The following is a 15,804-nucleotide window of genomic DNA, read 5'->3' as shown; positions in this document are numbered from 1 at the left end:
AGTGGATCACCTTCAAAAAGACAATTCATCAGACGTTTTGTTTTTTGCATCACTTCTGCATGGTAACTTTCCGGGAAAGTAAAGGCTGGAGGCAAGTTATCTTTGTGAATTACTCACAACTCCTGGGCTGGTTGCCGATGACAAATTCTTAATGGGCCACGCCTTATCCTAGATAGCCAATATTGTACACACAGATAGCAACACAGAAGGCGTAGAAGGGTAAATCAGGCTCAAACAAGACTCCTGTTGTAGATTTTGGCAAAGACCCTCAAAATGCTTTTCACCGATTATCTCTTCATGCAGACATAAGGGGGTGGTGGTGCACCAACTATTAATTCCCTTAAGCACATACCGTATTTTTTGGACTATAAGACGCACGGACTATAAGATGCACCTAAATTTACAGGAGGAAAACAAGAAAAAAATAGTTTTTGGCCTCCGCACGTCGGATTTCTGCCCTCCCAGGCTCCCAGAAGCACTCTGCAGTGCTCTGCATGGCCTGTTTTTGCCAACAACAGGCCTATTTTTGCCAAAAATGGGCTTATTTTTGGGCTCCCAAGCCCTCCGTGCATTGGGTTTTCGCCCTCCCATGCCCCCAGAAGCACTCTGCAGTGCTCTGCACGGCCCGTTTTTGCCCTGCAGAGTGCTTCTGGGGGCCAGGGAGGGTGAAAATGTGACATGCAGAGGGCTTTGGAGCCAAAAAACGGGCTTGTTTTTGGTGAAAATGGGCCACGTGGAGCACCGCAGAGTGCTTCTGGGCGCCGGAGAGGGCAAAAACGTCTGTATTCAGTCTATAAGAAGCACCTAAATTTTCACCTACTTTTAAGGGGGAAAAAGGTGCATCTTATACTCCGAAAAATACGGTATATGTTAAAACAAAAACAAAACACCTCCTTGCCAGCAATCAACATGCAGATAAACGGGGATTAATACCAGAGCAACAAACAAGCAGTCAAAAAAAAAAAAAAAAAGAATCCTCAGTCACAGAATCAGACAAATAGTCAAACTGTAAACAACATCTAATCGTGGAACTAGCAAGAAGAAAACAACACTCTCATCAACAATGACAGGGCAAACCACTATATATAAACAGAGACCAAATCCCACTCGCTTCTAGCACTGATGATGTTACCTAGTTGGGTAATGAAATATCTGCAAGAAAACAACCAAGCTCAGAGAGCGCCAAGGACCCCACAAAAATTGTAAACAGAAAGAATCAAACACAATATGAAAATAACTTTTTCTTCAATTTATTTCCCCCCACATCAACTGTGCATAAGGCTGGGCATATATTGATATGGGGCAGGGGTGGGTTCTACTTACCTTTACTACTGGTTTGCAGCAGGGCTGAGCACTCTTCTGTGCATGCGCAAAAGCGTTTTGATGATGTTGGGGTCGGTGGGCGGAGCCTCCTGCCGGTTTTACTACTGGTTCTATAGAACCTGTGCGAACCGGGGGCAACCCACCACTGATATGAGGTTATAGGTAGTTCTCAAGTTATGACCACAGTTGAACCCAAAATTTTGGTTAAGTGAGACATTTGTTAAATGAGTTTTGCTCCATTTTACGGATCTTTGTTGCCACAGTTGTTAAGTGAATCACTGCTGTTGATAACTTAGTAACATGGTTGTTAAGTGAATCTGGCTTCCCTATTGATCTTTCTTGTCAAAAGGTCGCAAAAGGGATCACATGACTGTGGAACACAGCAAGTATGAGTATGAACCAGTTGTCGAGTGTCTGAATTTTGATCACACATGATCATGGGGCTGCTACAAAGGTCGTAATGCGAAAAATGGTCATAAATCACTTTTGCCGTTGTAATTTTGAATGGTCACTAAATGAACCTTGGTAAATCTGTATATTGAAGTGTAAGTCTTAGAACTGGTAAATGGATGGGAAGTATCAGAAAGCTTGCTATTTGCTCTAGTGTGCATTATTTCCCTGTATTACTTTCTTGAAATATTCATGATTCTTTTTGTAAAGTGCTCCCCAAAAGAGAAATGCATTTATTTCTGCTTCTCTCATGCAGCCAGGATGAGCTTCAGCCTGAATGGCTATGAACTAGTTTTCTGGTATCCTGATGTTGTTCCAGAAGTTGTGGCTGGCAATTTCCGAGGCTGGAAATTCAGCTGTTTTGTATTGAATTTATCGCCACAGGCAACTGAAGCAGAGATGGCTGGACTCTTGTAACTAATCCCTGATTGGTCCATGTCATGGGAATCTAAGAAATCTGGTTCCTCATGGGTTCTTCATCTAGGTAGGCCTCTGATTGGTCTGTTTTGAAGAAACTTCAAGAGAATTCATCAGTGAAGACTCAAACATCCAGGCCAAAGGCGTCTAAAGGTTGAATCATGGCAAACTGGACCAAACTTTGTTAATCTGAGATCTTTCATCCAAGCAGCTTCATCAGTCAGAGCAAAAAATCAGAAAGAGTCAGAAAGTCATTGAATACCAACTTCAGGGGTTTCCCCCCCAAAATGATTTGCAAGAGAATTCATTTGTCACTGATTGACTGATGCTGCCATCACCACTCTGATATATTCAAGTCAAATTTGTGGAAAGGATGACTAAACAGAAAAAAAAAATCACGCTGTATTAAAAAAGGTCACTTTTTTTAAAAGAAAAAGCAATATATTTTGAAAGTTGATGGACCACCTGCATGTATATAAAGTTTACTGAAGTTTACTCAAGTTTATTAATTATTTTTTAAGTGATGACCCTCATCAAAATTGGCAAACCATATTATTAGTCATGAAATAATAAGAAAGGACAGAAGTTTAGGGGGAAAAGAGCTAAAAACATGGGGATGACTCAGAAAATGTGATATTGGAAGGGCAATTACAAATAACTGCAATAAGGAAAAAATGGAGAAGGAAACAAGAGGGGAACAAGAGGCTAAGTGAGGATCTGATAAGGGAAAAGGGTACATAGAAGAACAGAGAGTCACAGATCTCCATTCGTATTCATTATTTATTTATTCATAGAGCACCAACCTAAAACAAAACAGAAATTTCCTGATAGTTTGAATGATTAATCAATGGAACGATTTGCCTTCAGAAATTGTGGGTGCCCCATAACTGGAGGTTTTTAAGAAGAGATTAGACAGCCGTTTGTCCAGAATGGTCTACGGCTGTGATGGTGAACCTATGGCACGCGTGCCACAGGTGGCACACGCAGCCATATCGGTGGGCACGCGAGCTCAGCTCCAGCGCGCGTGTGTGTGCCGGCCAGCTGATTTTCGGGCCTTCTGGGCCCACCAGAAGTAGGGAAACAGGCTGTTTCCGGAGGACCGGGGGGGGGGGGGCTGATTTCTCTCTCCCCAGCCTCCAGAGCCTTTCTAGGAGTCTGGGGAGGGAGAAAATGGCCTTCCCCATCCCCCCCCCCGGAGGCCCTCTGGAGGCTGGAAACAGCCCGTTTACCAACTTCTGGTGGGACCGGAAGGCCCATTTTTGGCTCTCCTCAGCCTCCAGAGCCTTTCTAGGAGTCTGCAGAGGGTGAAAACGGCCTTCCCCCCCCCGAGGGCCTACCATGCGGGGGGGAGCAGGGGCGGTCACGCACGCAGAGGCAGGGCGCATAGAATTATGCATGTGGGCACACGCGTACGACCCACTCCCCGCTCCTGGCACACGATGGCAAAAAGGTTAGCCATCACTGGTCTAAGGTGTCCTTCTTGAGCAGGGGGTTGGACTAGAAGACCTCGAAGGTTCCTTCCAACTCTGTTATTCTATTCTAAGGTGAGAAATCCCAAGGTTTGCTGGCCAGTTTTGGGGAAGCTGAGCAGGTCATTATCAGTATACCTATAGTTATTTCTATTGTTAGACAAAGTGGCCCTTTCATAGGACAGAACAGAAGTTTCCTCACTCCTTACTCCTCACTCAGTTCAGTCTGAGGGAATTGCAACCTAGAAGAAACCCAGCCGTCCATCCTCAATCAGTTTGATGGCCTCAACATTCCATCTCCTTTAACAACAGTCATAAGAGTGAAAAATGGTCATAAGTGCCATTTTCAGTGCCACTGTAACTTTGAACAGTCACTAAATGAACTAAATAAGTCAAGGACTACCTGTATGCAATATCTTTGGGAAATCCTGACAAATTGATGAAATGTCATAGTAATTTCAAAATGAGATGGGTGGCAAATAAATTTAATAATAAATTTAAAAAAGTATAGGAGAACCAGTGCTTAAAAAGTGGAAAAAGGGAAACCTCTGGCCAGTTTGACAGACATCAATACCTGGCAAACTCTAGAGCAGATCATGAAGAAGTTGATCTGTAAGTATCTTGATTATAATGCAGTAATTAATAAAAGTCAAGCAAAATTTACCAAGAGCAAAATTTATCTGTCAGACTAACCTCATCTGAATTTTCGACAGGTAACCTCCTTGATAGACTGTGGGAATGCTGCAGTCATAATATATCTTGATTTCCTTAAAGCATTTGAGAACTATAATTCGTTTGGATTAGCAAGCTAGTTAGATGTGGGCTTGAAAACTAACGGTGTAAAAGGTTCCTTGAAAATCATACTCGAAAGTGCTCGTGTATGGTTGGAGAGGTACTGAGATGTGGGATGCCTCAGTAAATGGTTTGAGTCCATAGTTCATCATGAAGTAAAGGGAATAATTAACCAGATCTGCAAAAAATATAACATGGGGTGGGGTAGCTAGAACTACAATAATGAACCAGTGCCTGGAGTTGTGAGGGCAGGAAAGGACAAAACAAACTTGGATTAAATATAGCGAGGCAAAAGTCCTGTTCTTCCAAAATCACCTGGGCTACAGAAACGTTGGTTCTAGTGATGGAACCAGATGGCCTTACAAGTTCCCTGAATGAGCAAGCGCACTCCTCAATTCATGAGCTTCTACTAGTACAGCTGATGTAATCATAAATCAGGAGTGCAATTGAGTGAATGTGGCTCTATATGGACCAGGAAACCCAAGTGGTGGTAACCCATATTCATTGCCGTGTGTGGGTCAATTATTGCAGCACATTCTAGGTGGGGCAACATTTGAGGCTGACTCAGAAGCCACAACTGAAACAGAACTCATTGGACTCATTCTTCTTGTTGGTCCAAATTGTAGAAAATAAATGTAATTTTGGGTTAAACAGTTGAGTTCTTGGTCTTCTCTGAGCTTGGCTTAATGGTGAACCAAGCTGCCACTGTTTGTGTTCTTTCATATGTAATTTTTTGCATGTGTGAAGGAATTTTGTGAATTTAGAATGCAGGACCAGGATGTGTATGCGTTGGTTGATTCAACAAAAATTTTCTTAAAGGTTTATGACCAATCCAAGACCAGGTTACAGACACACACAGCTTTCAGAAATCCCAGCCAGCCAAAAATTAAAACATCCATTTTTTTTATTGATTTGTTCACAGAACATACAGAGTTGAGCCAGTTCATCTGGAATAGTGTTAACATGTAAAGTGCAGTTCACAAAAAGTGAGTTACTAAAGTTTTGGAAATGCTAGTAGTATGGATGCACCAACCCTCGCAAACCACTCCTTGTTACACAGCAAGCAAACACTGTAACAAAAAATGTTCTGGCTAACAAAGCAGGAACCCAAAAAAAAATCAGATGTTTTTACAATAAATAAAAAGGAGCATCCTTAACTTTTATTGTGCCAGTTATTACGAAGCTAAGAAGTCCTGTCCATCAGCTTCAATAACAATTTTTTTACTTGTCAGTTTTTCTATTTTTTTTTTGTCACACAACTTTCCCCCCTTTATTGAAGTATCACAACACTGCAAAATTCTGATCATAATTCAATCTTCACTAAAACCTTGCTCCTTCGCCAAAGTACAAATCATAAAAAGATTCTTGGTTTCTTAAAATCTACCCGCCTTCCTATCAGAGATTTATGACCCACAAAACCGTAGCGTTAATTCTACCTCGCTAGAGAAACATAAAACATAATTCTTTCCAAATGCATAGTGCAGCACAAGAGCAGCAATTTCCCTTCCTATCTCCCAGTTTTACACATAAATAAAAGTCAGTTTAAATTACATAGATATTATTATTATTATTATTATTAATAAATATTAAATATCCCCTTTCCCCCTCCTTCAATTGCAGCAACGAAGAATGTCCCCTTCCTGTTGCATAATGCCGTGTCAGTTGAGTTTAAGTTTCTATGACGTCAGCCTTGCTTGGCAACCTCCAGGCAGGAACGCACAAGGCTGAACTCCAAACCTCCTTGGTCCCTTTCTGCATCTTTTACTTCTGCTTTACAAAGAGACTTTTTCTAAAGGCCCACGAGCATGGCAGTCCCTCCGCCTGACTTCCCAGTTTAGACTCTTGTTCAGTTTCTCCCCTCCGGTGAGAGGGGGAGGTCGTTCGATCTTCAGAAAGCAGCTGGATTCTGCTGCAAAAAATGGGTAATGTCAAGAGCAGATTCCAAAGATCTGTCCTCTCCCCAGGACCACTCAGAAACATTGGCCACCGTGGCAATTTCCAAGGAGGATGTTGATACAATGGGTTGCTCTGGGATTACGGGCTGTTCTAAAGGGACAGGCGGGACCTGCAGAGAGCAGCCAGATGTGTTGTCTTCCAGTGTGGCTCCAACAAGGAGGTCGTCTTCTGCATTATAGATTTGGAAGAAGACAACGGCAAGGAGGATGAAGAGGAGGGTCTTAGCATAGCTGCGCTCCTCAGTGGGATAGTAACGCTTCACCTGGGAAAGAGAACCAAGAAAAGGGATTAGTAACACAGCGCCCAAGGATAATCTCTGCATTTAGTTCAGTGCCTTTGCAATGAAATGATGTAGGGTCTCCTGTTTGAGTGGGGGGGGGGTTGGACTAGATGACCTACAAGGTCCCTTCCAACTCTGTTATTCTGTTCTGAAATAACGCCCTTTCTCTTGCCATGTACTGGTGTGTAGGGAAGAACCCTCCACTTTCAGGAATGATTCTGATTCTAAAACACAAAATGCACCATGTCCATGCTGGCTATGGAATTATAGGGATGGAAGGCCACACATCTTAAAGTTGCCAAGTTCAAAAAAATACGGCGTTAGAATGACTTATTGCTGCTGTCCCCTGCCGGTATTAATCAGGGATGATGATGGTTACACAGTCCCACAAAGCAGACAACATGCCTCCAGAAATTGTGAATTCTCCAGCCTGGGAAGTTTTTAAAGAAGAGATTGGACAACCATTGGTCAGAAATGGTATAAGGTTTCCGGTCCGAGCATGGGATTGGACTAGAAAACCTCCAAGGTCCCTTCCAACTCTGTTATTCTAGGTTGAGGGTAGCTAACTCAGAATAGTATTTTTCATCCATGGTGGCTTTTAAGAGATGTGGACTTCAATTCCCAAGCCAGAATTCAGGGACTTGAAGTCCACACCTCTTAAAGCTGCCAAGGTGAGAAACACTGATTTAGGGGACCCCTCCTAAACCTTGCACAATTACTGGGAAATAATCCCTACTGAATACGTTAGGCTGCTGAATAGGTGTGAGCAGCACACCTGAATGTGCAATGTGCTAGAAGCCAGAATGCTTTCCTCACTGTTCCAATCCCCCTCCTTGTCAGCCCAGGCCAAGGAGCAAAAAGGGTGGAAACTAATGAAGGAGAGAAGCAACTTGGATCTAAGGAGAAATTTCCTGACAGTGAGAACAATTAATCAGTGGAACAACTTGCCTCCAGAAGTTGTGAATGCTCCAACACTGGAAATTTTGAAGAAGATGTTGGACAACCATTTGTCTGAAGTGGTGTAGGGTTTCCTGCCTAAGCAGGGGGTTGGACTAGAAGACCTCCAAGGTCCCTTCCAACTTTACCAACCAGAGGACGTGGGGACTTCAACTCCTAGAGTCCCCCACCCACCCACAGCCAGCGAGCATCTTAAAAGGGGTCAAGACCTGAGCAAGACAAGCCTTGGATGGACCCAGTTATTCCCCCGTTTTCTCGGACCAGGCTGCAAAATCATCCCCCCCACGACTTACCACTGGAGGGTAGAGGACTTTCCGGGAACGTCTCTTGGACTTGCTGGCCTTGGTGTGGCTCCGATGGGCAGGACTCTTCTCGTCCTCCGGGAGAGGATCGAAAGTGAAGTATTGGGGCCCGGTAGGCGCGGCCCTGGGGGAGATTTGGGGCATGCTGAGCGGCGGCAAGGTCGGCTTGCAGGCGTAGCACATGGTCGTCCAGCAGAGAGAAGGCAAAAAGCAGCTGAAAAGCACTCAGACTGAGGAGCCGCTCGGCCGGATCCGAATTTATGAATGGGAGAGGCCACGCCTACCCCGCCATCCCATTGGCTAAGCGGCTGTATCAGCAAAGACAGCTCAGACTGGAAACTCCGAACTTCGACAGTTTTAATTCATGCAGGTGTAGGGATGTCACGCAACAAGCAAGCCCGCGGGGGAGGGGGAGGGGGGAGGGGAAGGAGTTTGGTGCCAGGGGAAGCGGAGAAAGGGCATTGTTTGCAAAACACGCGTCCCCCCCCGCCCTTTTTTATACAACCGCGCCCACTAAAAATAATAATAATAATAATACACAGGGAGCTCGGTTCCCTTTCCCAGCTCCAAGGATTTACCTTGCAATCTTTGCAATCTCTTCCTGCTGCAAAGATCTGAACGCGAGAGAGATGGGTAGGCAGTAAGAGTAACAGATTTGTAAGGGACCTTGGAGGTCATGTAGTCCCACCCAGGGGGGGGGTGAAATCCAGCAGGTTCTGACAGGTTCTGGAGAACCGGTAGTGGAAATTTTGAGCAGTTCGGAGAACCGGCAAATGCCACCTCTGGCTGGCCCCAGAGTGGGGTGGGAATAGAGATTTTGCAGTATCCTTCCCTCAGGAGTGGGGTGGGAATGGAGATTTTGCAGTATCCTTCCCTCAGGAGTTGGGTGGGAACGGAGATTTTGCAGTATCCTTCCCTCAGGAGTGGGGTTGGAACGGAGATTTTGCAGTATCCTTCCCTCAGGAGTGGGGTGGGAATGGAGATTTTGCAGTATCCTTCCCTCAGGAGTGGGATGGGAACAGAGATTTTGCAGTATCCTTCCCTCAGGATTGGGGTGGGAATGGAGATTTTGCAGTATCCTTCCCTCAGGAGTGGGGTGGGAACGGAGATTTTGCAGTATCCTTCCCTCAGGAGTGGGGTGGGAATGGAGATTTTGCTGTATTCTTCCCCTGCCACGCCCACCAAGCCATGCCATGCCCACCAAGCCACGCCCACAGAACCAGTAGTAAAAAAATTTGACTGATCCAACCCCCTGCTTGCGCAGGAGACCTGTATTAGTGATATCGAACCGCCAAACTGCCGACCTTTCTGATCCACAAGCTCGTTGTCTTAGCCAATGAGCCACCTAGTAATCTTTGAAGCCCGTTGACAGTCTCTCTCTCCCCCGCCCCAAACACACACATACATTTAATTTTTTTGTGGCATGGTGCCCAGCTGCATCCAATGCAATCTTAAGCCGCAGCCAGAATGACTTGCCCTTGTGAAGGTGTCCAAGATCTGCTTTTGCTTTTAGCTGCAGTGTAATTACTTTATTTATTTATTTATTTCTCACTTTTATTATTTTTGTAAATAACTCAAGGCAGGGGTCTGGGTGGGGAACATACCTAGATACCTCTTTCTATTTTCCCCAGAACAACTCTGTGAGGTGAGTTGGAGGCTGAGGAAGAGTAACTGGCCTGGTGTCACCTAGCTGGCTTTCATGCCTAAGGCGGGACTAGAATGCTCACACGTTTTTTCAGAAAAAAATGGGCCAAAAAAAGCCTCGAAAACAGGCTGAAAAAAGCCTCGAAAACAGGTGGAAAAAGCCTCGAAAAGAGGCTGAAAAAAGCCTAGTAAACAGGCCAAAAAGCCCCCAAAACAGGCTGAAAAAAGCCTAGAAAACAGGCCAAAAAGCCCCCAAAACAGGCTGAAAAAAAGCCTCGAAAACAGGCCAAAAAAGCCCCCAAAACAGGCTGAAAAAAGCCTAGAAAACAGGCTGAAAAAGCCCCCAAAACAGGCTGAAAAAAGCCTCGAAAACAGGCTGAAAAAAGCCTTGAAAACAGGCCAAAAAAGCCCCCAAAACAGGCCGAAAAGAGCCTCAAAATGGGCCAAGAAAAGCCTCAAAAACGGGCTGAAAAAAGCCCCCAAAACAGGGTGAAAAAAGGCCTGAAAAAAGCCAAAGAAAGGCCCAAAAACGGGGCGTGTGGAGGCCAAAAAATGGCAAGCAGGTGGGTGGAGCTTCAGCTATATTTGGTCTATAAGACGCATAGATATTTTTACCTCCTTTTGGAAAAGAAAAAAGTGTGTCTTATAGTCTGAAAAATATGGTAACCTTGGGAGGTCTGTTGTAACTTTGAATGGTCACTAAGCCCCCCCCCCCATAAGTCGAGGGCTACCTGACTGTCATCTGCAGATGTCCTTTTGTCAATGATGTCCTGCTCTCCTTTGCCTTAATGGAACCCTGAAGCCTCTATCCATTTTGGCTGCACAAAGAACATTTGCTAATGAACTGGCACTCTCGTTGTTGATGTCCTTGTTCCCGTTCTGAAGAATATCATTCAGGGATTCTCTCACACGCTCACTGCTGCTCTGCTCTATTTCTAAATGCGTTTTAGTTAATAGGTGGGAAGGGCATAATCTATTGTGGAGCAGAACATTCTCTTGCATCGTCCCCTGTTCCACCTCTCTCCTCACCTCTTTTCTCTCCCTCCATCCTTTGTCTTCCAGCTTCTGGGAAGAGAATTTGTTCTTGAAGTTTATTTCAAAGTTAAATGAACTTTTCCACCCATTTACATGGAATGGAATAGAATAGAATAGAATAGAATAGAATAGAATAGAATAGAATAGAATAGAATGAGTTGGAAGGGACCTTGGAGGTCTTCTAGTCCAACCCCCTGCTTAGGCAGGAAACCCTACACCACTTCAGACAAATGGTTATCCAACATCTTCTTAAAAATGTCCAGTGTTGGAGCATTTACAACTTCTGGACGCAAGTTGTTCCACTGATTAATTGTTCTAACTGTCAGGAAATTTGTCCTTAGTTCCAGGTTGCTTCTTTCCTTCATTAGTTTCCACCCATTGCTTCTTGTCCTGCCCTCAGGTGCTTTGGAGAATAGCTTGACTCCCTCTTCTTTGTGGCAGCCCCTGAGAAATTGGAACACTGCTATCATGTCTTCCCTAGTCCTTCTTTTCATTAAACTAGACATATCCAGTTCCTGCAACCGTTCTTCATATGTTTTAGCCTCCAGTCCCCCAATCATCTTTGTTGCTCTTCTCTGCACTCTTTCTAGAGTCTCCACATCTTTTTTACATCGTGGTGACCAAAACTGGATGCAGTATTCCAAGTGTGGCCTTACCAAGGCATTATAAAGTGGTATTAACATTTCATGTGATCTTGATTCTATCCCTCTGCTTATGCAGTCTAGAACTGTGTTGGCATTTTTGGCAGCTGCTGCACACTGCTGGCTCACATTTAAATGATTTTCCTTTAGGACTTGATTGCTAAGGGATCAAGGTTTGTTTGTGGGTGAATATCTGGCTCTCAGGACACCACTATAAGGGCACTGCAGGCCAAAACAACTAGACACAAAGACAGTTTTTTCATTCTACTAAATACCGAATTCCTACAGTGCTGTCTTATACCTAAGGATATTTACCCATGTAGTAGATAGGGGTGTTAGATCTTTCCTAATTACCTTCTCCTATTGGTATCTTATGATTTACCACTTTATTGTTTGTACGTACCGGTAATCCTCAGCTTATATCCACAATTGAGCCCAAAATTTATGTTGCTAAGTGAGAAATTTGTTAAGTGAGTTTTGCTGCCCCGTTGACTTTTCTTGCCACATTGTTAAGTGAATCAATGCAGTTGTTAAATTAGTAACACGGTTGCGAAGTGAATCTACTTTCTCCAGTGACTTTGCAAGTCAGAAGTTTGCAAAAGTGGATCACATGACCCCGTCGTAAATGTGAGTCAGCTGTCAAACATACGAATGTAAATCCTGTGACCATGGGGGATGCTGCAACCGTCGTAAGTGTGAAAAATTGGTCACAAGTCACTATTTTTAGTGCCATTGTAACTTTGAATGGTCACTGTGAACTGTTGTAAGTCGAGTCCAAGAGCTTATGCACTAGAGAAAAATCCTTTTGTGTGTCTAATTGCACTTGGCCAATAAAAAATATTTTATTCTTCTATTCTCTTCATTTCTCCAGGGCTATTTTATAACATCAAGACTCTTTGGTTTTTCCAGGATCCCTCTAAATCCCAAAGGAACGATCAGCCTTTCAAGGTTAGGCCAAATCAGGAAACAGATTCTTAATTGTGACTTTATTGTAATACGGCATAATAACAGGATCTTGAAAGGCAGTCAGATTTTGCTATATCAACAGAATCAAGACGGGCTTAGTCTGAATTTCTTCTTCATATTTTCCATTTTTCTAAGACTTCATCGCAGTTTCACTTCTCTTAATGGTTCTTCCCTTCTAAGATCGTTTTCAAAATTCTTTACAAGAAACTATTTGAACCAATATCTTCCAGTGAACTTTTGCTAGTCTGAGAAAAAGAGCAGACCAATTTTGAGGTATGGTGTGGAAGGATTTCTCGTTTGCCCTGCGAAACTCTGAAAAATAAAATTGACACCCTGTTTCTCTTTCCTTGAATTTAGGAGAGAATTTCAAAAAGTCGTTTGCAGCCAAAGCAACTTCCACTGAATGTGATAACAATGGAAGCAAGAGCAAATATAGGGGATACAAAATATTTCAGTTACTCCCACTTAATTAAAATAGAGTTGGCCCTTGGTTAATCTTGAAAAGCTAAGCAGGATTAGATTCAGTTAGTATTTGGATAGGAGACCACAAGGAGAGCTCGTGACTAATGAGAGGAGAAAGAGGAAGGGCATCCTGACTTTGAAGGAGAAAAATCACCCTGTCAGAAAAACATAGGAAGGAGAATCAGGTACAGATATTCCTTGATTTATGACCACAATTGACCCCCAAAATTTCTGTTGCTAATTAAGACAATTGTCAAGTGAGTTTTGCCCCCATTTTACGGCCTTTCTTGCCACAGTTGTTAAGTGAATCACCGCAATTGTTACATGAGTAACACGGTTGTTAAGTGAGTCTGGTTTCCCCACTGACTTCGCTCATCAGAGTAAGTTGAATAAGTTGAGGACTACCATAAATAAGGATACAAAGGGGAAAACTGCCTATCAATTGCACTGTTTAAGTCTGCCAAAGTTTGGTAACTTTGCCGAAAATAATTATTTTACCAAAAGGACCTTGGGACCGGATATAGGTCAGGGGGCACCCTGTTGCTCTTCACCGTTGTTTTTTCGAGATGCGAAATCTCCCTGACACACTTGCTCCAAAGGCTTGCAACCCCATTGTAAACATCCTGCCTGGAATACACCCCCATAATTACCTTCCACTCACTAGTGATCTGCGAACCTTGAAGCAGATAAACAGTCCATGCAATCTCCCAAACAGATGGGCTAAATACAGATGTGGACACTTTAATTATTCCATTTCCAAACAAAATGGAGGGGGGGGGGAAATGTGATCCTTCAAGCCAAGGTTACATTATACAATTGCCGTGACTCACAAATGGGATTTTACCGAGCATTCCAAAAACCGCATTTATCTTCTCATATCTTCCCATCATTTAAAAAAATCTATCCCTGCTCCATCGCCACAAAAACATTGGTCACAAAAGCTAACAGGGGCATAGTTGTGCAATGTCTTTTGACTAATGGCCCTAAGATCCATCTGCCTGGAAATTTCCTAAATCACTTTGTGAATAAAACAGAGCTACCAAATTGGAAAGATTCTGCAGCCTGCTTGTTAATTCGTTGTTTTCATTTGTGGTCTTGCGTTCTGGTCTGTGTCTAGAAGCTTCGGGGCAGGCAGAGCCAAATGCAAGCAAATGTAGGATCCTGCAAAATTGCATAAAATAAGGAAGGGAAAAAAAAACAAATTTCGAGACCATGCAATGGCAAATAACAGAATAACGGAGTTAGAAGGGACCTTGGAGGTCTTCTATCTAGTCCAACCCCCTGCTTAGGCAGGAACCTCTACACCACTTCAGACAAATGGTTATCCATCATCTTCTTAAAAACTTCCAGTGTTGGAGCATTCACAACTTCTGGAGGCAAGTTGTTCCACTGATTAATTGTTCTCACTGTCAGGAAATTTCTCCTTAGTTCTAAGTTGCTTCTCTCCTTGATTAGTTTCCACCCATTGCTCCTTGTCCTGCCCTCAGGTGCTTTGGAGAATAGCTTGACTCTCTCTTCTTTGTGGCAGCCTCTGAAATATTGGAACACTGCTATTATCTCTCCCCTAGTCCTTCTCTTCATACCAGTTCCTGCAACTGTTCTTCGTGTGTTTTAGCCTCCAGTCCCCTAATCATCTTTGTTGCTCTTCTCTGCACTTTCTAGAGTCTCCACATCTTTTTTACATTGTGGCGACTGAAACTGGATGCAGTATTCCAAGTGTGGCCTTATAATGTAATCAAACATTGATGTTACAAACATCGTTAACAATTTACAATTGTTATAATTACAATTAACAATGTTACAATCAGTGGTGAGTTTCAAAATTTTTTACTACCGGTTCTGTGGGTGTGGTTTGGTGGGCGTGGCATGACTTGGTGGGCGTGGCAGGGAAAGGATACTGTAAAATCTCTATTCCCACCCCACTCCAGGGGAAGGATATTGTAAAATCTCCATTCCCTCTCCACTCCAGGTGAAGGATACTGCGAAATCCCCATTTCCTCCCGATCAGCTGGGACTCGGGAGGCAGAGAATAGATGGGGATAGGACCAGTCAGTGGTGGTATTTACCAGTTCTCCGAACTACTCAAAATTTCCACTACCGGTTCTCCAGAACTGGTCAGAACCTGCTGAAACCCACCTCTGGTTACAATTGATTTTAGACTACATTGTTGTCAAACGTTGATGGTCAGGAAGGATTACAGATTTTTTTTTCTTCTCAGAGTCAGTATTGAAGGAAACCAGCATCTGTCTTAAAAAAGAAAGAGCAAAACGCCCCAACATGAATTTTTAACCAGCTTAGAAATCATATGATTCCATAGGAATTTGAATGGAGAGGGGGAGGGGGAAAAATATCAGTTTCCCAGTGAGAGTAAGATTTTGAATGTTTGGCTTCTCTGTATAACATTTCAAAGATTCTAAGTTAGGGGAGATCGTTTTAAGCTGATGCAGAATCCACCACTTCACGCTTACCCAAAAATTGAGACAGGATATGAGCAGTTCACATTCCTATCCTAAATGATCTTTTTTAGGTAGAAGAGAGGAACTCAGTCATGAGAAACTGGCCATTATTTTACAGAGTTGTAGAAAAAGTTTGTGAGAAAAGAAAAACTTTTTGGAGCGATTAGGGTTATTGCTGGTGCTTAGCAGGAAGATAAATTGGGAAATTTTTTTTGCAGCCTCGTAGTTTGCCAGGAGAGTGGGAATGAAGTACAGGTAGTCCTCGACTTATGACCACAATTGAACCCAATATTTCTGTTGCTAAGCAAGACAGTTGTTGAGTAAATGTTGCCCAGTGGTGAAATGCAAATTTTTTTTGCTACTGGTTCTGTGGGTGTGGCTTGATGGGCGTGGCTTGGTGGGTGTGGGTCATATGACTGGGTGGGCATGGTCAACTCTTTTTTTGTACTTTTTAAAGCATTTTTTTACTACCTATTCTCCCGAACCGGTAGTAAAAAAATGCTTTAAAAAAGTAAAAAAAAAGTTTCCAATGATCACAGAACCTTTTTTAAAAACTTTTTTAAAGCATTTTTTTACTACCGGTTCAGGCAAATAGGTGGTAAAAAAAATGCTTTAAAAAAGTAAAACAAAGGTTCCGACGATAGTGCGGCACAC

General features: G+C 43.2%; 1 protein-coding gene across 1 annotated transcript; it reads right to left on the bottom strand.

The window, feature by feature from the left end:
• Window positions 1–5,482: 5,482 nt before the first annotated feature.
• Window positions 5,483–8,148, bottom strand: IER3 (immediate early response 3). Its single transcript, XM_070933442.1, has 2 exons — window positions 7,938–8,148; window positions 5,483–6,669 (listed from the first exon to the last, which is right to left on the bottom strand). Exons 1-2 carry the CDS (start codon window positions 8,127–8,129, stop codon window positions 6,340–6,342), a joined length of 522 nt encoding a protein of 173 aa, XP_070789543.1. The 5' UTR covers window positions 8,130–8,148; the 3' UTR covers window positions 5,483–6,339.
• Between the last annotated feature and the right edge of the window lie 7,656 nt (window positions 8,149–15,804).

Source organism: Pituophis catenifer, unplaced genomic scaffold (assembly GCF_029215685.1).
Source record: "Pituophis catenifer annectens isolate HBS135680 unplaced genomic scaffold, rPitCat1.0.hap2 SCAF_2, whole genome shotgun sequence".
Taxonomy (NCBI): domain Eukaryota; kingdom Metazoa; phylum Chordata; class Lepidosauria; order Squamata; family Colubridae; genus Pituophis; species Pituophis catenifer.
This window is presented reverse-complemented; position numbering and strand designations above follow the sequence as displayed.